The 24,230-nt window shown below is 41.4% G+C and overlaps 1 protein-coding gene across 1 annotated transcript in view; it reads left to right on the top strand.

Annotated features, from left to right (window-relative positions):
• Positions 1 to 22,982, top strand: part of CYFIP2 (cytoplasmic FMR1 interacting protein 2) — a 126,811-nt gene extending 103,829 nt beyond the window's left edge. Inside the window, exons 26-30 of the mRNA XM_023515393.1 lie at positions 8,744 to 8,816; positions 9,384 to 9,478; positions 18,621 to 18,859; positions 20,308 to 20,455; positions 22,611 to 22,982. Of these exons, the coding sequence (XP_023371161.1) occupies positions 8,744 to 8,816; positions 9,384 to 9,478; positions 18,621 to 18,859; positions 20,308 to 20,455; positions 22,611 to 22,778 (723 nt within the window). The 3' untranslated portion in view covers positions 22,779 to 22,982. The remainder of the gene's footprint in view (positions 1 to 8,743; positions 8,817 to 9,383; positions 9,479 to 18,620; positions 18,860 to 20,307; positions 20,456 to 22,610) is intronic.
• Positions 22,983 to 24,230: the final 1,248 nt, after the last annotated feature.

Here is a 24,230-nt window from a genome sequence, read left to right as displayed (position 1 = left end):
CCTTAGCCACTTGAGCCACAGGCGCCGAGCCGTAGAGTAGCACTTTTAAAAACATATCTGCACTGGGTGCAGTGGCTCATGCCTATAATCCCAGCTCTTTGGTAGGCCAAGGAGGGAAGATTGCTTGAGGCCAAGAGTTTGAGACTAGCCTGAGCAACACAGTGAGACCCGATCTCCTCAAAAAATTAAAAATTAGCTGGGCATGGTGGTGCATACCTATAATTCTAGCTAGTTGGGAAGCTGAGATGGGAGGATCTCTTGAGCCCAGGAGTTTGAGGGTACAGTGAGGTGTTATTGGTGCTACTGCACTGTAGCCTGGGCAACAGAGTGAGACTCTGTCTCAAAAAATAAATAATTTTAAAATAAAATAAAAACATAGCTGTTAAGTTAGTCATTTTCCACAGTCTTTACCTAGAGGCTGAATTAAGTATTTGGTATATTCCCAGAGGAAAATGACAAATGGCAAATCAAATAACACAGGTAATATAACTAGAATATTATTCTTCTTGTTGATGATGGTTCTTGGAAATCAAGGACAGCAAATTTGCAGCTTGAGTTCCACCAGCCTCTTCTAGTCCTGGGTAAACATTAGTGATTGATCCCACTGTGCCTGAGTATGGTATCAGAATCCTCTCCACTACTCCTGGCCCTGCTCTCTCCTACCGGACTATTCCAACACCCCTTTCACCTTCCCCCTAACCCTCTCTTTCCCTTGCAGCCAGAAAGTGAAACTAGAGATCCGATCATGCCATTTCCCTCACTAAAACCATCAGGATAGTGCCCATACACCTGAGTGAGGCTTACAAGACTCTAAGCCATCTGCCCCTGCTCATCCCTTTCTCCCCATGCCATATCACCACTTCCTGCCTCTGAAAGCTTGAGTCAGCCTAAGCCCTTGGCCTTGCCCCACCATGGTCTCTGTTGTTCCGAGGCCTTTGCAGGTGCTATTCCCCCTCACCTGTTCAACAGGTACCCCAGTTCGGCTCTTAGCACAGCATTTCCTTCTTCAGAAAGCCCTTCCTGTCATCCTCCGCAAACATCTGGGTTGTTTGCCCATCTTTATATCCTCATAGAGCCCACACAGACTTCAAATGACCTTTGTATGATGTAATGGTGAACTAAAAAAAACCTTTTTATGGAAAGAATTGCCCATTTACCTATTTTTCTCCTTGTCTTGGTAAGGACCATGCACCAGGTCTGTCTTGTTGTATCTCTAGCACCTTGCAGAGAGCCTTGTATATAATAGGTGCCTACAGTTTGTTATATGAATGGATACATGACTTAATCTCCACTCAGGCTCTATCTTAGTCAGAACGAATTTGTTTAGAATTTGGTACCTCCTTGTCTGATCTCTAGATCCTATTATATCCTCTATTCTTCTCAATGGCTTTCTCATATCAAATAAAATGCAGGTCCTAATCGTGGTGTTCCCTCCATAAAGACGTTCTTTGTGCTTGCATGAGATGTACCCCACTGTCCTGCTGCCCTGGTTCTCCCTGAGATGCTCACACTTCAGGACCCTAGCCTGGGGCCAGACTGCTGACAGTAGCAGATCAAGGGCCCTGAATAAATAAGGACTCTGATCAGTTATGGAAAAGAAAAGGCACTGGGAACTAGAAGGGCTTGGAAGACTCCCTGAAGGGGAAACTTGAATTTATAGTATGGATAAGATTGAGTGGAGAACTTTGGTTGGGGGGGAGGGTTAAGGGAAGAAGGACTTTGTGGGTATAAACTGACCATATGATCAGTAGTCCAGTTATATACTTTGGAATCACACCAGCAGATCTATAAAAATTAGTTACCAACAAAGAAATCGTTTATAGAAATCCAGGCTAGAGGCTAGTGCTGGAAGTTGGGGATAGAAGTACTTTTCTAATTCTTTGGTTGCAAGTTGGTTCATGACTCTTTTTCTTCAAACTGCATATACTTGTCATTTTTCTTCAAGAACATTAGTTGCTATGACGAAAACCCAGGAAATCAACAAATGATGTGTATGATCCTATCAGATATGAGTGAGGTTAAAAGTTTCTCAAGCGGTGAGATTTTAGGTGATTTTCTCCTGTTTCTAATCTTGATAATGTTGCATTTTCTGTTCCGGTTCTTCTGGTTGCTCTCTCTCATAGCACCTAATAACATGAGGATAACCTCTGTTTTTAAATGAGAAACCTTACACAATGCTTATTGATGCCCTGGTTGGAAAAATGGATTTTTAGCTCATTGATATCCCTCTCCCTCTTCCTCTCAATGTCTGATTATGTTACTTATTGCTTCTGTTGTTTCCCCTTGGAATCATAGTTAATGTGCTTACACCTCCACTGCTTCTTTTCCTAATGTGATTTAGTAGCTTAACTCCTTTCCGTGAAATAAATACCAAAAGACCAAGGAAACCACCACTCGCGGCACTTCTACCTCCTACTATTATCAGCTACACGTTTACTTTTGTGTCACCACAGTCATGTTTTTTATATTTGCATGATGTTCTGCGTCTGTGATTTGTCCTTAAGTGTAGCCTAAATCAAAACAAAACAAAAATATCTACTATTGGCATGAAGGGTACGCAAATATTTTTTCTTGCTGGACCGAGTGGCACACCAGGATTTCATTTCCCTCCCTCTGATTCCAGCAGCAAGATTCGCAAAAGTTCCTTATTATAAAGCTAAAAAGGAGTTCCTTTCTATTTTACTTCTTTCAAATTAATCTTTTGAAGCAATATATATTTAATGTAGAAAACTTAGTATACACACATAAGTAAGAAAAATAGGATGGAAGGGAGAACAGATTAGAAATTTAAAACACCTGAAAAGTCTACTACATAGAGCATTTCTTAAAAATCCTTCACAACATTCATACAGAGTAATCAGTACAATTGAAGAGAAAATACTTCCCTTATTAATTAAGGAGAATCTAGGCAACAAATAGGAGAATTTCTAAGTCTCAATTCCCTTATGTGCCAAGATTTTCAACTTTCATTCTACGTGGTTATTGGGTATTTCAATGTATACCAGGCAGTGTGCTTACTATTGGGAAGAAGTATATTCAAAAATAGACATTGTTCCTACCTTAATGGAGGTTAAACTGCAATGGGAGGAGGTAGGTATTAATCAGATAGTCACGTGTATAGATTAAGATCAAATGCTGAAAAGGAAAAGAACTGCCAACTTTTAAGGACGTTTAACAACAGGCCTTACGTGGACAAAGAAAGAGAGGGAAGGGCTCCTGAGAGAGTCAGGGAAGGGCTCCTTGAAAGTATGATGCTTGAATTGAGATCTGGAAGAAGAGTAGGAATTTACTAAGCAAAAGAGGTAGGCAGGGGTAAAGACATGGATTATGGAGCCGCCCAGAGAAAGTACAATGGCTGCTATGGCAAGAGCAGACAGAGCCAGGGGTGAGTGGGGAGGGACATGGCAGGCTGGTGACTTCACAGGCCAAAGCAAAGAGCTTTTCCAGAAGGACATGGCTTGATGGGTTCTCAAGCAGAGTAGATGACCTAGTGTGTATGCATCCTTTAAGGTAATGATTAGACAAGAGGGAGTCCGTGGTAGCTAGCTGAGGCTCCCACAGTAGAAGCTTGTTTGGATCCCTTACACAGGCCTTTGTATGCTCAAAATGGATGTTTTTGTCAGTCACAATGATCTCAGCTAATGAATGCCAAACAAATACCTTCTACAAGGGATGTTGCACCCTGTGTTGCCACCTCGTTATGCAAATGGTCATGTCGGCTCATTCTCTTGGTATCTTCCAGGCATATTTTCTCCCACCTGGTAGGAAATCACATCCTTCTCTCCTCTGAACCTTCACTGATATATGACATTACACAGTTGAGAATACCCAGGAAGCATGCCAGTAGAGAGCACCCCAAAGGACCTCTGCCTCTCCAAAAGAAAGCTGAAATAGAAGCTAGCCATGTGAAATGAAAGCAGCAGGGTTGCTCTTGTTGTAGACCACCTGGAGCTTTCTTCCCCTCCCTTTATCTTGTAAGGTGGCTTCCAAGATCAGTCTACCCATATCAACAAAACAGAAAGTTGATAGTTCATATAATGGGCAACCTTCTAGTAATAAGACATTTTGAGAAGTAGCTGAAATACTTGAAAGAGAGAAAGACAAGAAAAGTTGACAGTGGGGCTGTTTGAGCCAGTTCTGTCCTCGGAGCAGCTTCTCCTTCTTTTTTTTTTATTAAATGATAGCTGTGTACATTAACGCAATCATGGGGTATAGTGTGGTGTTTTCATATACAATTTGAAATATTTTCATCAAACTGGTTAACATAGCCTTTATGTCATTTTCTTAGTTATTGTGTTAAGACATTTATATTTTACTTTTAGAAAGATTCACTCGTACCCTTCTAAGATAAATCATAGAGGTGTTCCCTCCAATCACCCTCCCTCTACCCATCCATCCCCCTCTCCATATTCTTAGGCTATAATCAGGTTATAGCTTTCATATGAAAGCTATAAATTAGTTTTATAATAGGGCTGTGTACAGTGTACTTTTTCTTCCATTCTTGTGATACTTTGCTAAGAAGAACATTTTTCAGCTCCATCCATGTAATCATGAGGAGGTAAAGTCTCCATCTTTCTTTATGGCTGCATAGTATTCCATGGTATACATGGCACTTGGGCTTCTTCCATGACCTGGCAATTATGAATTTGGCTGCAATAAACATTCTGATACTCAATAGGTCTTCCTTATACTTCATATAAAATCCAAACATAGCACCAGGCCCACAAGGACCAGCAAGATCTAGTCACCCCAGACCTTTAGGACCTCCTGCTCTGTGGACTATGATTTTTGTTATCACAAGACTCCAGCTTATGCCCTACCCCAGGACTTTTGCACTGAAATTCCCTTACCTCATATCTACATATCTAGCTCCCTCACTTCATTCCATTCTCTCTTCAAATGTGACCCCCTCAAAAAGACATTTCTAACCACCCGAAATAGCCCATTCCCCACTCCTACTCTTTAGCTTATTACCTATTATATTTTATCACTACCTTGTTTACTTCCTTTTATCTGTCTCTATCAACTAAAATGTAAATTCTGTGAGAGCAAAGAGCTAGTCTAACTTGTTCAACATCATATCTGTAAAGCCTAGAACAGTGCCTGGTCTCAATAAATATTCATTGGGTGAATGGATGGGTAACTGTAGTAGCAGCATTCTTATACTCGGAGGACAGTCACATGGACTCATCTGAGAAACATTTACAGGATAACAAATATTTATTTTATAAATAATTATTGAGAAACTATTATAGGTAAGGCACTGGGGATAAGTGGCAAAACAGAAACACTGTCCCTGCCCTTAGCATCTTATAGCATCATGGCGGTCAGTGTGGAAAAATGTCCAAAGAATCAAGAGGCAAAGGGAATCAACCGACATGAAGACTAATTGGTCCTGGAAGGTGAAGAAGAGAGAAGGTGCACCCCTAGTTCTAGTGGACAGATAAAGAGATGACTGTGCCCCATTCTGTGACCAAGGGAAGAAGGTGATAAGGGAAGAAGGTCATCTTTAGAAATATTGAGCTGTGGACCATCCAAGAGGAGACATTCAGCAAGGAGTTGGGTATCCCATTCTGCAGCTAAGGAGAGAAGTCTAGATGGAAATACAGATTTAATAAATCATAGGTAATGAGCAGTGTCTCTAGTCATGGGAGCAGGAGATATAAACCAGAGTAAGAAGAAGACCCACAAACCCACATTATAGAATAGTCAGAAGTAAAGCCTGCAAAGACCTGAAAAGGAGAAACCAGAACAGTGGAAACAAAAGGACACATTGTTATAGCAGCTGAGGATAGTGCACGATATTTTAGAACAGTGTTTTTCAACCTTTTCTATCTCACAGCACACTTGAACTTACAGTTAAACTTCCATGGCACACTTAACATTATATTGATGTAAAAAAGGAGTGGAAAAAAAGGGCCTGTGGCTCAAAGGAGTGGGGCACCAGCCCCGTATGCTGGAGGTGGTGGGTTCAAACCAGGCCCTGGCCAAAAAAAAAAGAAGAAGTGAAAAAAGAATATACTTACTGTGCTTTCAACGTCTTTTAAAAAAATTAATGACCTTTAAAAATGTTCACAGTACACTTAAGATCCTCTCATGGCATACCAATTGAAAATCACTGCTTTAGAGACACCATTTAAGATGAGGGCTGAAAGGTATGCATTGAACTCAGTGATGGAGTAGTCCCTGGTCATCTTTGCTACAACCTTTGCCATGGCAAGTTGTGGCTGGATGTGTTCCTGTTTGCTGAGGAGGGAAGTGAAGACTAGGAAATAGAGAGAGATGTAGAAAGCCCTTAAAGGTACACTTGACCCTGAAGGAAAGGAGAGAAGGGAGAAGGGTGGTGGACTAGAAGGATGTAGACTAGAAAAATACATTCAGTGATATTCTTAAGGGCAGAACAAGGATCTAGAGTAGAAACTATTGGGAGGCAGCCTTGGCATAATGCAAAAACCAAACTTTCTAATCATTAGCATTGTTAGAAAATGGATTGGGCTGCCTTTAAAAGAACTGAGCTCTTGATCGCTGGAGTTATGGGAGAATGCCTGAATGTCCTGTTAGAAAGGAATGAAGATGTCAGATCAGTATTCTAGGTTACCAGCTTAAGAAACTAGAAGAGCAAACTAGACCCAAAGCAAGCAGAAGAAAGGAAATAATAACTGGAGAAATCTGTAACATTGAAAACAGGAAAACAATAGAGAAATATAAAGGTAACTAAAACTGGTTCTTCTGTGTGTGGAGGGGGACAGGTTAATAAAATGCATAAACTTGTAGTCAGATTGACTAAGAAAAAAAAAAGATACAAATGACCAGGAATGCAAACAGGATATCACCATAGGCCCCCCACAAACATAGAAAGGATAAAAAATATGTTCTACAGATGACTCTATGTCCATAAATTAAACTTAGATGAAAAAAGCTAGAACCTTACGAGACATAAACCCCCAAAACTTACTCAAGAAAAAATAAATAAGCTGAATAGTCCCACATATCTTAAAGAAATAGCATTCCTACTTACTACAAAACTCCAATTAAAAAATTCAGATGCAAATGGTTTTACTTGTGAATTTTATCACATATTAGAGGAAGAAATAGTACCAATTCTATACAATTTCCTCTAAAAAACCAGAAAAGAATATGGTTCATTTCAACTTATGAAGCCAATATTATTCTAATTCCAAAACAAAGAAACTCAGAAGGAAAACATAAATCAATATCCTTCATGAGTACAGAGTAAAAATCCTCAACAAAATATTAGCAAGTAAAACTGAGCAATACATTAACAAGATAATACATCATAATCAAAAATGGGGTTTATGTCAGGAATGCAAGGGTGGGTCATCTTTGAAAAATCCATCTAGCTAATTTACAATGTGAATATGAAAGATTAGCCTCAATGATTAGTAAGCCAGGATTTTGGGTTATGTGATGAATGAAAGGATCTAAGCTTAGACATAGGAATGAAGAACAGATTGTGTGATGACTGGTAGGGAGAAAAACAGCTCAGTTAATAAAGGGGGAAGTTTCCGTTGCTGGCTAAGAAACTAAGAATTATAGTCAGATCTGGTAGGATCCTCTGAAGGGGCCAGACCAACATGTTCTCCCTCTAGTATCCTCATTTCAAACTGATACGCAGTTAAAAAGGAAGGAAAGGCCATAGAACCTCATAGCACAGTCCCAGACACACAATGAAAGCTCAATCTTTTTTTTTTTTTAACCATAATTGAAGAATTAGAATGAACAACAGAGGAATCACTCAGAGCTGATGGGCCTCAGGCTCTCTGTTTGTCTGGTTGGCTGTGGGGTCAACAGGATACAGACTAGAAAGGAAAGGAGCTTGAGGATCCTTTTGGGGATCCCAGGAATTTAGGGGTTCCCCTCTTGAGCATCCAGGCCCTCAGGTTCCCCAGATGGCAGCGTTCCATCTGTGGCTGGGGTGGAGGAAACCCAGGACACTCACAATCCTGATTTTCTCAGGTGCTTTGAAGCCCCGTGCCTGGACCTTACCTAATCCAGATACTCAAAATTTAAAGAAGAAAAAGCAAGCCTCTATCGAGGGAGGCTTCTCCAGGCCCGATCCCTCCCCTTTGTTTTTGAATCCAGTGATCACAAGCTCATCCCAAGACAGTAAGCCCAAGAGACCACATCTTCTACCTGGCCCTAACCAAATTGTTCCCTCCAATCATTGTATATTTCCTTTAAGCCTACCTTTGTGCATAACAAGTCAACCATCAAAACTAATCTGGCTTGTGTTGTGTCTCTCTCTTTAGTCACTATCTGATGTGGGCCTGTACATAGAGTCATCCCGGATTAATGGGTTGGAAGATGGGCCCAGCTGTCTGCTTCAAGCCTACAGACCCCACAGCTAACTAGACAAACACAGAATCTGAGGCCCATCATCTCTGTGTGATTCCTGTCATTCATTCTAATTCTTCAACAAATTCCTTATTAAAAAAAAAAAAAAGTATTGAGCTTTCACTGTGTGTCTGTGACTGTGTTATGAGGCTATATATCCTCTAATCCTCACAACAATTCATTAAAATAGGTACTGTTCTCGTCTTTATTTTTCAGTTAAAGAAAGAGTCAAAAAGGCTAACTCACCCAATGTCAAGCAGCTAGAAAGTAGAGGAGTCAGGATTTGAATCCAGGTCTAACTAACCCCAGTGCTCAAGTTTTTAGGAATGGAAATCCTTCCTGGTTTAAAATAAAAATTGTTTTCTCTTCCTTTCCTCCACCTCTGCAGTCTCAGGAGGAAGTCTGTGATTTGCTCCATGCTGCACCGTTCCAGAACATCCTGCCTAGAGTCTATATCAAAGGTAAGAAAGCCCTGACAGCAGCTGAATATTCAGCCAGCGTGCATGTGAGCCTCATACGCACTTCCTCATCCCAGTCAACTCAGATCTGCAGTCAGCAAGGAAGAAGTTAGAGCTTTGCATACGTATTCAGTAGTCACAGAGTCACAGAATTGTGACACTCCAAAATGGGCTCCTTCTCGGATATCCATAGTATGTTGCTATCTGGCATTGGTTTAATTTCCTGAGTGTACCACTCCATACTGTATTCATGTAACAAAACTGCATTTGTACCCCCTCGCTCTATATACAAATCTTATAAAAGAAAATAAGGATTTCTTGAGTGATGGAGAACTCACCACTTCCCAATTATCTATATTAATAGATAATTCCATTGTTGGAAAGAGAGCATAGAAAATATTTCCTTATGGGGAATCCTCCTCATACTTTCTACAGTCAAGGAGAACAGCTCTACGCGCTCCATCCACGTTTGGGGATACATTTCCCTCATCAGGGCCTCTGATTGCTAATCCTTCCCTGGTCACCCAGTGTGCCCTGAATCTCACTTTCTGCTCTGTTGCTCCTTTGCAGAGGGAGAGCGCCTGGAGGTCCGGATGAAGCGCCTGGAAGCCAAGTATGCCCCGCTGCACCTGGTCCCTCTGATAGAGCGGCTGGGGACCCCCCAGGTATGAACCTGTGTCATGGGCTCTGAGGACCAAAAGGAACTTTATTTTTTTTTCATGTATACATTAATGCATTTATGGGGTACATTGTGCTGATTTCATATAGAATTAGGAATGATTATGTCATAGTGGTTGATATATACCTCATCTCGTTTACTTAATTATTGTGTTAAGACATTTATAATCTATACTTAATAGATCCAACATGTACCCTTGCATTATGCACCATAGGTGTGATCCCACCATTCACCCTCCCTCAGTCTGACCTCCTATCCCCCCTCCTCCCTCTTTTCATCTTTCATCTAAGAATAGATCCATAGTTGTGATCTATTCTTCGTATGAAAGTGTGAGTGATTGTAAATTGGTTTCATGATAGTACTGAGTACATTGGATATTTTTTCTTCCATTTTTGAGATACTTTATTAAGTAGAATATGTTCCAGCTCCATTAATGTAAATGTAAAAGAGGTGAAGTCTCCTTTTTTAAGGCTGCATAATACTCCATGGTATACATATACCACAATTTATTAATCCATTCATCAGTCGCTGAGCACTTGGGCTTCTTCCATGACTTGGCTATTATGACTTGAGCTGCAGTGAACAATCTGGTGTAAATATCTTTGTTATAAAGTGATTTTTGGTCTTTTGGATATACACCTAGTAGAGGAATTGCAGGATCAAATGGCAGGTCTACTTTTAGATCCCTGAGTATTCTCCAAACTTCTTTCCAAAGGGAACGTATTAACTTGCACTCCCACTAGCAGTGCAGAAGTGCTCCCTTTTCTCCACATCCACACCAACATCTGTAGTTTTGGGATTTTGTTACGTGAGCCACTCTTACTGGAGTTAGATGATATCTCAAAGTGGCTTTGATTTGCATTTCTCTGATGATTAAAGATGATGAACATTTTTTCATGTGTCTGTAGGCTATGTGCCTATCTTCTTCAGAGAAGCTTCTGGTCAAGTCCTTTCTTCACAATGAAATGGGATTACTTGTTCTTTTCTTATTAATAAATTTGAGTTCTCTGTGGATTCTGGTTATTAAACCCTTGTCAGAAGCATAACCTGCAAATGTCCTCTCCCATTCGGAGGCCTATCTGCTTGCTTTACTTACTGTGTTCTTGGCTATGCAGAAGGTTTTTAGTTTGATCAAATCCCAGTAATGTATTTTTGGTGTTGCTTCAATTGCCTGGGGAGTCCTCCTCATAAAATACTCTCCCAGGCCAATTTCTTCAAGTGTTTCTCCTGTACTCTCTCCAAGAATCTTTATAGTTTCATGTCTTAAGTTTAAATCTTTTATCCAGTGAGAGTCAATTTTTGTTAATGGTGAAAGGTGTGGGTCTAGTTTCAGTCTTTTACAAGTCGCCAGCCAGTTCTCCCATCACCATTTGTTAAATAGGGAATCTTTCCCCCAATTTATATTTTTGATGGGCTTATCAAAGATCAAATGATGATAAGTGTCATCTCTTGGTTCATCTCTTGGTTCTCAATTCTGTTCCATAAACCTACCTCTGGAAGTCTTAGCCATTGCAATCAGGGAAGAGAAGGCGATCAAGGGTATACAAATAGGATCAGAGGAGATGAAACTTTCACTCTTTGCAGATGATATGATTTTATACCTGGAAAACCCCAGGGACTCAACTACAAAACTCTTAGAAGTGATCAAGGAATACAATAGCACCTCAGGATACAAAATCACTACTCACAAATCAGTAGCTTTTATATATACCAATAATAGATAAGCCAAAAAAAACAGCCAAAGACGCTGTTCCCTTTATAGTTGTGCCAAAGAAGATGAAATATTTGGGAATTTACCTAACAAACGACATGAAAGATCTCTATGAAGAGAATTATGAAACTCTGAGAAAAGAAATAGCTGAAGATGTTAACTAAGAGAAAAACATACCATGCTCATGGCTGGGAAGACTCAACATTGTTAAAATGTCTGCATTACCCAAAGAAATTTACAAATTTAATACAATCCCTATCAAAGTGCCACTGTCATACTTTAAAGATCTGGAAAAAATAGTACTTTATTTTATATGGAACCAGAAAAAGACTTGAATAGCCAAGACATTACTCAAAAGGAACATTAGAGCATTTGACTCACCCCCCGATTTACAGGTAGGGAAACTGAGGCCCAGAGACGGGAAGAGAGTGTCCAGTACTGTAAAGCTGGTTAGTGGCAGGAGCAGGTCTGGAATGAGATTTACTGACTCTCAGGCCTAAGCGTTTACTCTGTATTTATGGCATGAATCCTGCCAAGAAAGATAAAGTCAGCCCATTTGAATAAGTATCTACTACTCCCCTGCACGGTATCAAGAATTCTGCTCCAATAATAATAATAATAATAATTCTGCTCCAGTATCTCGCCACACACCCTGTGAGCCAGCAGTTCACTTCTGGATATTTTTGTTAAAGAAACATAGGAGTACAAGATGCTTACTGTAACACTGTTAAAGCAAAAAGTGGAAACAACCTGAGCGTTTATCAGTAAAGCATTGACAAAATAAAATGCAGCGGCATCATGTCAATGCTGAATATTGACGTATTCGGCATTTACATAATAATAAGGAAAAATTAGATCTCGGTGCATCAGTATGGATTGATTGTAAACACATGGCGAGTGAGTAAAGCTAGTTGTGCTAAACATCACACAGAAAGATGCCATTTTTCAAAATGCACAGAACAAAACCATAGAAGTAAAACTTGTCCTAAAAATCTGTGGAATGATACACACGTAGTACATGGAGCTGGCGACCTCTGAAGAGAGATGGAGATAGAGATTAGGTACCAGGGGAGGGAACCAAAGCCAACTTTAGCTTTGCCTATAATGTTCTGATATCTGCAAAGGTCAATGAGCTCACACGTGAATTCTGTAAAATTAATTTTTAAAACCTATACAAAGACAGGACGGCTGCCTTCGGAGAATTCACAGACTCTGCGGGGAGCAGGAAGGAAAGGAAATGAGGGCAGACAGGGGCAACAAGAAGGATATGCTGTCTCCTTTCCAGCTGATTTAAGCAAGCTTCACATTTTGGGGGTGGGCAGAGAAGAATTCAGGAAGGAGAGAGACAGGGAGACGAGGCACTGTAGTGAGACTGTTGAAAACCCACTATTCCAACTGTCCTCTCTGGTGCTGTCACCGAGAATCTAGACCCACAGCCCCAACAGAGGACAGATGGCAGCCTCTCCTTTGGAAGAGCATGGCAGGTATTCAGAGCACTCCGCAGAGTCCCTCTGCCCAGGTGTCATGCTGATGAGGCCACCCTTGCCAGGCCCCCTGCATGCCACCAACCTCCTACTGAAAACGGTGACTAAAAGCTAAGTGGTATTTGGGTACTTTGACTCACCCACAGAGAGAACTCAGATCCTGTAGAGTACACACATTTCTTTTTTGGCCTTCAAAGGCTGAACAGAGGAGATGCTCTAAAATGTTTCCTTTTAGGGAGAAATGCCCCAAGTCAGAGACATGTAAATGTGTCTGCTCCACTGCTGGTGTCATCCTACAAGAATCCAGCCTCTCGTGCCCAAAGTTTGGCATGTGTTTCCACTTAGAGAACTGTGAATTCCATGCCTGTTCTGGTGAACACCACTTCCTCGGGACTGGCAGAAATCTCAAGTTGTCAAGTGCTGAGTATTTAACAAACAAAAGGCTAGATGTTCCGTGTGAAAGGAAATTCCAATTTTATAAGTCTCACATCCCTCAAGAAATAGTCCAAAACTTAGTCATTCTAACAAAATTTCAACCTCTAAGCTCACTGGGACTTGGGGTAATCATGTAGTATCTAGTTCAGTGACAGAGGAACTCTACAATGTTTTTAAAGCCAGGAAGTTGAGCTGTATTGCATTGTTGGAATTTTATTTTTGAAACACATTGAGATAATCTGATTTGTTGCCCCACACTATCATAGATGAAAAATTCTGGGGGTCAAAAGCCAGGGGTCCTTGTCCCCAGATCTACATGTGCATTATGTAGGGCCAGCCATGTCATTTCTTAGTGTTTGTTTTCTTGTCTTTGACATGACATGAGAGCTATTTTACCTCCCTAACTAAGCCTTCTGTCTTGACTGCCATGATATTAATAAGCATAAGAATTCTGAAAAACAAAGGATTATATAAAGAAGTAATCTTGGGGCAGCGCCTGTGGCTCAAAGGAGTAGGGCGCTGACCCCATATGCTGGAGGTGGTGGGTTCAAGCCCAGCCCTGGCCAAAAAACTGCAAAAAAAAAAAAAAAAGAAGTAATCTTAAGACATCATTCTCCTCCAAAGAGTACTAAATGTAATCAAAGTACTCCATGCAGGCATGATTTCAACCTGGCTCCCCCACTTGTTTTCTCTGTTCCCTTGTTAACTTGGAAAAGAATGGCAGGGGAGAGAAAAACTCCCCCACTGAGTGGAATAGAAAAGTGGATAAAAGCTATGTTACACACACACACACACTCTCCATATATAACACCAAGCCACAAACAGAGAGTATTTACAGTAAACAATCTAGAAAGCCCTTTTTCCAAAGCAAAAAGAAAATGATGGACATAAAAGAAGAAAAGATAACGAGAAAAAAAAACCCACAACCTAAAAAAATATACAACAAATACAGAAAAAGTATTCAGCCTTATTAATAATCAATGAAATGCAAACTCAAAGAATGAGGCACAATTTTTCATAGTTGGTAAAGAACATTCTTAGTAATAGGGTACTGATGAGGACACAAGTGAGTCAGCTTTTCTTGACGCAAATTTGCATTATGTAGCAAAGGCCTTTAAAATATATATGCTAATAAAATCAGAAATAGGTTTACAAAATTTTATGTATAAGGATGATTGCCATAGAATTGTTCATAGAAGTGAAAATTTGTAAACAGTCTAAAATAAGAGTAGAGGGTGAAATAAATTATTGTATACCACCAATGGTCATTTTATGTAGCCGTTAAAAGAAATCATGTAGTCATTTAAAAAAATCATAAAAATGTTTACAGAAGTGAGTTTTTAAATCTCTGACATATTAAGAGAAAAAAGCAATATAGATACCATAGTATCATCAAATTTTGTTAAATATAGATAATACACACATACATGAACACAAGACATACATCGATATTTTAAGAATGTTTGTCTCTGGATAATGGGGTTTATGGGATATTTGTATTTTCTTATAACTGTAAAAACATTTTTTCCTAAGTTGTACTCAATGACCAGTAATTACTTCTGTAGTTCACAGAAAGGTCTGTGAGGGTAAACACTTTTCTAAAGAAAGGAATAAAGCTACTGTCAGTCAAGGCCTTTTGCCTGGGCTATGGTGGGTGGGGTCCCCAGGGCTCAAAGTCTGTCTGAAGATTTACAAACTGAGTTGCCAATTTTTCTAGTTGCCCAGTCAGGACTATCAAGCCCTGGGGATTGATTCTGACTAACTAAATGCACAGTAGATTTATTAGTAAACTACAACTCTGTTTTCAACTTAGAAGAGAGAATCGTCACAACCGGAGAACAAATTGGGGTCCTTTATTTAAAAGTATCTCCCCTGTACCAGACACTCTGAGCCCTTTCAGCAGCCAAATACAACGGAATAAGAACAAATGAAAAAGAGAATAAGAATAGAAGCAGGCACAGGACGGGAGAATTTTTAAAGAGATCTCTCCAGCTAACTGCAGCCGTTTGAGTGAGCCCTCCTCTGTTCGTGAGCTGGCTCTGCCTGTGGAAGTGGGATGAGTCACCATCCATCAGGGTTCCCTCCTCTTTGTGTTTAAAACACACATTGGCAAACTCTTCTTCTCCAATTCATCTTTTTCTAGACTTGAGGCTTGTATAAGCGGTCCCTGGGTTACACACAAGATCGGTTCTGTAGGTTTGTTCTTAGGTTGAATTTGTAAGTAAGTTGGAACAGATACATTTACCTATTGTCTATAAAAGCCTCCATTCATAAGTGCAAATTGTATGTAAGTCAGATGTTTGTAACTTGAGGACTTTCCTTAGTTATCTTTTCAACTTATAGTTGGGACAACTACGTGCATGGCCCACATTTGTAACGGAGGCCCACACTAGTCTTAGCTGACTTATTTCCCTCCTCAGAATCACTTAGAGGTCAACCTCTTCCCAGGGGCCTCCAGGGAGGGAGCTTACAGGGGAAGTCGAGCAGACGTCTCCCAGACACCCTATACAATGAACTGTTTGGGAAATCCTCCCACTGGGGAGCTGATCCCATGAGTGTCCTGAGAATCTCTTAGGCTCAGAAGCCAGCACCCATCAGCTTTGTCCTCAGACTTGAAGATCTTACTTTGACCTTAGATTTTAATATTTATCTTACTTTGCAGATGGTGGTACCTTTACCCATAGAGCTTTTATTCATCATGCACACATACAGTAATGTGTTTTGACATCTAGTCAGCTGATCATGAAATCTACAGGAGCCAGGAGCCAGATGAGAAGCCAGTTTACATAATTAATAGAGATCATTTGCAATTGTCAGAGAAGGACTTCCAACTAGAGGAAATAATTCTGTTAAATCTATGGCAAATTTTGAAAGATTAACATATGCTCATTGTAACACATTCAACTATATTAGAATTATGTAAAGTACAGATGAAAGTCCCACCCACTTCTCCAAGCCCATCTGTTCTCACAACTGATGTGAATTTTTCTGAAAGATTTCTGCATACATATACACCCCATGTATACTTTTGTCTGTGGGATTGTGTGGTGTTGGTGGTTTTTAATAGAATTATAGTACATATTCATTTCTGCAGCTTGCTTTATTCACTTTACAATTTAACCCATAGACTACTGGCAACCAAATCCCTGCTTTCCCACTCACTGACTGCCTCTCTGAACCTCAGTTTCATCCTCTGTAAAATGGGAATAATAGTGGTACCTACCTCATGGGATTGAATGGAGTTAATACGTATCAAGTGCTTAGAATAGGGCCTGGTTTATTACACTGAGTAATCATGAACTAGTAGTATTTACAGTACTACCAGTAGCAATATAGTAGTATCCAATCTTTTCAGTGGCTACCTAGTGTTTTATTATGTGGATAGATCATAATTTTGTTATTTTTTATTTTTTTATTTCAAAATACCAGTTGAACCTCTGTAAGTTGACCACCCTAGGGACCATAACACACTGGTCAACATATGGAAGTGGTCAACATAAGGAATTAGGTCCACTCTACTGATATGTACAAGTGGTATATTTCCAGTCTATGAGTAGGGAAACTTAAGGAGGTAGTCAGTGTAGGGAGGTGGTCAACTAGGGAGGTTCTACTGTATTAATTGAAAGGGTACAACTGTTTTTGTTATATGAATACCTTGCATAATCCTTAAGTCAGGGCTCTTGGTATACCCGTCACCAGAATAGTGTTCATTTTATCCAATACGTATGTTTTTATCCCATATCGCCCCATGGTTTCTCATGTCCTTCATATGGCTTCGTGCCAGTGTGTACCCATCCTTTAGCCCCCACTTGTTAGTGAGAACTTATGTTTGGTTTTCATTCCTGAGATGCTTCACTTAGGATGATGACCTCCAGTTATATCCATGTTTCTGCAAACAACATTATTTTGCTCCTTTTTGTGACTGAGGAATACTACATGATATATATCTATATACCACATTTTCTTTATCCACTCATGAACTGATGGGCACTTAGGTTGATTCCATTTCTTTGCAATTGTGAATAATGCTGTGATAAACACTTGAATGCAGGTATCTTTTGGATAAAATGACACTTATTTCCTTTGAGTAGATACCCAGTTGTGGGATTGCTGGATTGAATGGCACATTTACATATTTTTTCTTTGAGGAATCTCATGCTGTTTTCTATAGAAGTTGTACTAGTTTGCAGTCCTGCAGTGTGTAAGCCTTTTTTCATCCATGCCAGCATTTTAAAAAAACTTTTTTAATAATGGTCATTTTGATAGGAGTAAGGTGCGTTTTCTCTTTGTAGTTTTAATTTGCATTTTCCTGATGTTAGTAACATTGAGTACTTTTTTCATGTTTCTTGGCCATTTGTCTGTCTTCTTTTGAAAAATTTCTGTTCATATCTTTTACCCGCTATTTGATGGGGTTTTTTTTCTTGCTGATTTGCATTCTTTGTAGATTCTAGATTTCAGTCCTTTGTCAGATGTATAGTTTGCAAATATTTTGTCCCATTCTGTAGGTTGTCTTTTGACTCTGTTAAGTATTTCCTTTGCTGAGCAGAACTTTTTTAATTTAATTAAGTCCCATTTATTTTTGGTTGTTGTTGCTATATTTGCCTTTGGAATCTTGGTCATAAATTCTTTAGGCTGATGTGCAGATGAGTTTTTCCTATGTTTTATTCTAGAATTGTTATGGTTTTATGTCTTACATTTAAGTCTTTTATCCATTTTGAATTAATTTTTGTATGTGGCAAGAGATATTAATTTTTGTATATGAATTGCATATAGCTATCCAGTTTTCCCTGCATCATTTATTGAATAGGACTTTCTTTCCCCAGTGTATGTTGTTGCCTGCTTTATCACAGGTCAGTTAGTTGTAGGTACAGGGTTTTACTTTCCCCATTATTCTATGTCTCTGCTTTTGTACCACTACCATGCTGTTGTGGTTACTATAGCCTTATAGTCTAATTTGAAGTTATATAATGTGATGCCATCAGATTTTTTCTCTTTGCTTAAGATTGCTTTGGCTATTTGGGCTCTTTTTTGGTTCCAAGTCAAGCTTAGGATTAATATTTCTAGATCCAGAAAACTTGACATTGGTTTTTGATGGGAATTGCATTGAATTTATCATGACTTTTTTGACTGCCACACTAGAAAAAACTTTTCCTTGGAGCCACAGTGTTTTATTAGGCCAAGATAGGTCAAGAGACATGTGAGAGTTATACTTGCATCCTGAAAACAGCAGCAGGCTCAAAACAGCATAGGTTAAATACAACTCACATGGCAATTAATGTGTTAAATCATTCCTTTACCAATGGCTCCTGGCTTTTACTTAAGACAAGTAACACTTACCACCAGGTTTCCCTGCTGTTGCACTCAGGCTTATAAAGAGAGTGCCCTGCTCTGAACAAGACATCATTTCTGTGACTGAATTCTAGGTGTAGCCAGCTTCGGCATTTGGGCATCTCTGGTGGGAGGTGGCATAGAAGTTTCACACATCTTTCCATTCGCAGCAAATTGCCATTGCTCGGGAGGGTGACTTGCTGACCAAGGAGCGGCTGTGCTGTGGCCTGTCCATGTTCGAGGTCATCCTGACCCGCATTCGCAGCTACCTGCAGGACCCCATCTGGAGGGGCCCACCGCCCACCAACGGCGTCATGCATGTGGACGAGTGTGTGGAGTTCCACCGGCTGTGGAGTGCTATGCAGTTCGTCTACTGCATCCCCGTGGGGACCAATGAGTTCACCGCTGAGTGAGTACTTCCAGGAAGGCAGGGTCACCCCAATCTGCTTGTGCCCCTGTGAGTCATTAGCCTGCCGGAGTTCAGCTCAAAAAGTAGGCAGAGGTGGTGGTAGCCAACAACTGTTTATTGAATTTGTCGGTTGCTGTTTTGGGTGCCAGACGTGCAATAGTGCTGAGCAAAAGCCGGCAGTCCCTGGCCTCACAGAGCTCATGTGACCAAGGGGGAGACCAGAAACATAGACATAAGGGACATCAAATGAGGTTGCTTGGCAGCCAGGGCAGGAAGGGTGGCAGATGCCAGAAGAGAGTTTGAAGGAGTTATCAGTTTTCAATACATGGATCAGAACTGAGCCTTGAGCAATGCCCAGGATTCAAATCAACAGAAGGCAGAGGGGGCATCCAGGAGCAGCAGACAGCTGACACAGAAGCTGAATATGTGCAGGAGGGTGCAGCATAGGGCTATGAGAGCTCTCAGGGCCTGTCTTTCCAACATTGGAACCTGGGCTGATTGCCTGGGCAGGAGGGAACTGGTGAGGGGCTGGCAGTACAAGCCTCACTGCCCACTTCATCTTTCAACAAACTCTACTCTTGGAAAATGGGTAGCCTCTGGGAGTCCTCAGAGAAGACAACAGAGCTGGTTCTTCCCACACTCACCCAGCCACATGTCAAGGACAGCATGAGGAAGGCAGCTGAGACTCGCACACCAGAAGCTAAGAATGCTGAGACAGAATGGGGCCCAGAGAAGTCTTTCCAAGGAAGTGGTGCTGGGACTGGAGTGGGAAGGCGGGCATGCTGCCATGAGGCTGTTTCAGAGCAGCTCTGGGCCAACATGCTTCTAGCACAGGGTGGAGCAATGGGGACACCTGCCTAGTGTTTGCTGAGGGTGCTGCTTGAGAACAAGAGAGACAGCCAAGGGATAACCCTACTGCCAGCCAAATTGTCCACATCTCTCTCAAGCTTGAGGGCTACTATCGGAACTACATCTCAGCCACGAGGACTCAGCCTCCCTGAGCCCGGCAGTATATGCCACCATGCCTTGTACCTTCCCCTCAGCCTGCTCTGGCCAGTTGTCTCCCTAGTTCGACATGGCCTTCTTCACCCCACAGGTGTTTCTCTGGCTCCTATACAGGGCCAAGACAGATTCCCCTTTGATCTCCCGGAAATAATCAGTCACATAAGTCTCAAGGGCTGGTTGGGGTTTTTTCTTGCAAATTTGTGTCATTTGGGGGGCTAATTTTTCCTACATTAGTGATACAAATAGGCTGACACCTCTTTGTGGTTGGAAAGACTTAAAACTGTGATCCCTGGAGCTAATGAACCCACCTTCCCTTGTACCCATTTTATAGACCAAGAGACTTGGCCCAAAGACGGGCATGTGTACTAGCTATACTTAGGGCCCCAGCTGAGGCTCCCTCTCCCTCTACCTCTCACCCCAGTGCCTCTTCTCCCTGCTCCTAGGCAGTGCTTTGGTGATGGCTTGAACTGGGCTGGCTGCTCCATCATCGTGCTCCTGGGCCAGCAGCGTCGCTTTGACCTGTTCGACTTCTGTTACCACCTGCTAAAAGTGCAGAGGCAGGATGGGAAGGATGAAATCATAAAGAATGTGGTAAGTGGGGTCATGGCTGGGACCTGGGAGTTGTGGTCTGCCTGACAGCCTGGCTTTTATCACAAAAGAAGGGAAGGATGTGCCGCTTACAGAGACCAACTCCCCATACCGCAGTTTGGTACAGAGACATTCAGCGCCCAAGGACCTGCTTGGAGGAAGCCATGAGTCACTTGCCCATAACCTATTGCTATGAATCAGGTTACCCTGGAGGGCAGGGCTGGGCTTCAGCCCCGAAATGCACATTCCCTGGCCCAGACTCTGCTGATGCTGGTTCCTCATCTTGTAAATGTCCACTGAGCACACACACTGTGTCGGGTGCTGAGATTGGATGGATGCTGGTGTGGGGTGTGCAGAACTGCTGTGAAGAGAAAATACCACATTTGAAACCAGGCTGAAGGGCAGAGAAGAGGTGGCAGAGAAAGCTTCCCAAGAAGGATGGTGCTTATGCTGAGCCGTGAATGGCCGGCAGCAAAGAGCCAGGCATAAGTGGGGTGAGGGACTTTCAAGGATGTTCCAGACACAGGGAATGGTCTGAGGCATGAAGGTGGATCAAAGAGTGAGAGGAGAAGAGGCAGGAGATACCTCACAAAGGGTTTTTTAGTAGTGATAAAATATGCATAAAATGTTAGGCATACAGTTCAGAGGCATTAAGTACACTCCCTTTGTGCAGCTGTCACCACCATCCAGCTCCAGAACTTTTTCCTTTGCCCATTAGAAAATAACTCTGCATTCTTAACCTCCCCTACCCCCTGGAAACCACCATTCTACTTTCTGTCTCTATGAATTTGAATCTTCTAGGTGCCTCATCCAGGCGCAATCATACAGTATTTGTCTGTTTGTGACTGACTCATTTCACTTAGCATAATGTCCTCAACGTTGATCCATATAGCATGGGTCAGAATTGCCATCCCTTTTCAGACTGTGTACTATTCCATTGTGTATGTACACCACCTTTTGTTTATCCATTTATCCATCAGTGGAGGCTTGTGTTGCTTCCACCTTCCTGATATTGTAGAAAATGATTACTTCTGACCATTTGGAAACATGGGAATACAAATAACTCTTTGAATTGCTGCTTTCAATTTTTTTGAGTAGATACCCAGACGTAGAATTGCTGGATCATAAGGTGATTTGGTGTCTGATTTTCTGAGGAATTGCCATACTCTTTTCCCGAGCAGTTGCAGAGTTTTATATTCCCACCAGCAGTGCATAAATGTCCCAATCCACATCCTTACTGGCACTCATTATTGTCTATATTGTCTATAATAGAGCTTCTAATGTGTTTAAAGTCTTATCTCATGGTGGTTTTGATTGGCATTTCCCTAATGATTGTTAATGTTGAGTGTTATATCATGTGTGGCCACTTGTACATCTTCTTTGAAGGAATATCTATTTTAAAATAACCTATTTCTTAATTGGGTCATTTTTGTTGATTTTTTAATATATTTTGGATATTAATCCCTTATCAGATATGATTTTTGATATTTTCTTCTGTTCCATGGGTAGCCTTTTCGTTCTGTTGATAGTTGCCTTGAACACACAAAATTTTTCAATTTTGATGTAACCCGATTTATTTTTTTCTTTCTCGTTTCTGCTTTTGATGTCATATCCAAGATATCATTGCCAAAGATTTTCCCCTGTTTTCTTCTAAGAATTTTATAGTTTTCATTCTTTCATTTAGGTCTTTGATCCCTTCTGAGTTAATTTTTTGTGTATAGTATAAATGAGAGTCCAATTTTATACATGTGGGTATCCATTTTCCAAGCACCATTTCTTGAAAAGACTTTATTTTTCCACATTGAATGGTCTTAGCATCTTTGTTGTAATTATTAAATTTGTTGAAAATCATTAAATGTATATACATGTCACATGTATATGCCGTTCCATTGGTCTATATGTCTGTCTAATACAAGTGCCACACTGTTTTGATTCCTGTAGCTCTGTAGTAAGTTTTAAAACATACAGAGAGTTTTTACAGTCCAGTTAACATTTGATTGCCAGAGTTCTGGGTACCCACAGAAGGCCTTTAAGCAGAAGAGTGACATGATCACTGAAGCTTCTGGACCCTGGACCCCAACTTCCCTGACTTCTTCTCTTGCCCTCTCTCTTTCTACCCTCCTGTTTTCCTACCCCAAACATCCCTTTCCTTCTGCAGCCCCTGAAGAAGATGGCCGACCGAATCAGGAAGTACCAGATCTTGAACAATGAGGTTTTTGCCATCCTAAACAAGTACATGAAGTCTGTGGAGACAGACAGTTCCACGGTGGAGCATGTGCGCTGCTTCCAACCACCCATCCACCAGTCCTTGGCCACCACCTGCTAGGCAGATCATCCTGGAGGAAGAGGAGCGGCAGAGAGGAAAAACTACAGCCAGCCTGCCACAGGATCCAGCCAGACAGCGTGTGGGATGGACCTGGAAGCAAAGAGCACCACCCCAAACACATCTTCACCACTCCCAAGGGTGGGGCCTATGCATGCTCTCCCACAACATCTCCATGGTGGTTTGTCCATAGCATAAATGAAAAAACAAAGGAAACAGGGCAGTGTGTGTTTTTATTTCCCCTCCTCAGCTATATTAAGAGCTCCTAGTTTCACCCTTTCTCTGCCCCATAGTTCCACCCATCTATAGTTGCTTCCCAAGAACTCCTCCCAAGATGGCAAACTCCTACCCAGTGCCCATGTGCAGCCCAGGACTAAAGGCTCAGAGATTGAAACATCAGCCTGGCCCGGGGGAGGGGGGACATGCCTCAACCTACTGCACCTTCATCACCCATGGCTCCCCTCCAGGCACCCAGGTGGCATCTCCTGCCATGGGTGTCAGCAGCTCTACCACATCAGCTTCCAAAAGCCCCATCCTAGCCTACCTCTCAGGATAGTGTGAGAGAGAAGTCAGAAAAATTTCCTAGCCATATCCCACTGAGTGGGACTGGGGTAAGAGAATGGTCAGGCCTGCTCTGAGGAAACTGGATACGTGCACCCAATCTAGGAATCCAATCTAGGAATTCCACAGCCCCAAGCAGAACAATTTTAGGCCATCTCAGCAGCTTGATGATGATGAGATGGTTCTCTTATTCCCTAAGCAAGTCCTTAGCACCGGGCATACAGGGTATAGAGCATTGGGCAAGTTAATCATGGCACTGGCCAGAGACCAAATGAGGGACCACTTCTTGGCACAGAATCTCTCCTCAAGATAAAACTCCCATGAGAAGAGTTATTAAGGGGTTTATACAACAGAGGCCAAAAACATCTTAAGGACAGAGAAGTAAGAAATAAAAATAATACTTATCAAATGAGCTTTTAATACCAAGATATACCCCCCCAAAGGAGTCCCATTTGAGTGAATCAGAACTTTCACTGTCCTAGATGCTAAAAATGTAAAAGTGTCATGGGACATTTTACCTTTTGCTCTCAACTGCCTGTTCTCATGAGTTAGACTTCAGGGTGTGTATTCTCTCCCAGGGGTAGATCCACTTCCATTTTCCAGACTGAACCAAAATCCTCTGTGGGAATCTTCCACCAAGTATGGGGAGACCACTGAGAAGGACACAAGCTTTGAGATATGAATGGCTTTGTTACAGAGTACATCATCAAAGGGAGTCTGGGGCACTGAGCTTTTAAGACCATGTAAAGTGTGACATTTGACATGTCTCCTCTAGCCCAGGGAGAAAAGAAAAGAGAAAATGGAAAGAACAATAATGAACCCTCCCCCTGGGCAAATGAAAGGAAATAGTTAGCTTTAATCAGATGGCCCCATTGTTAACCCCACGGAAAGGAA

This window comes from Otolemur garnettii, unplaced genomic scaffold (genome assembly GCF_000181295.1).
Source record: "Otolemur garnettii isolate 467f Iridium unplaced genomic scaffold, OtoGar3 scaffold00003, whole genome shotgun sequence".
In the NCBI taxonomy this organism is placed as follows: Eukaryota; Metazoa; Chordata; class Mammalia; order Primates; family Galagidae; genus Otolemur; species Otolemur garnettii.
Note: the sequence above shows the minus strand (reverse complement) of the source record. Positions and strands in the feature narration are given on the sequence as shown.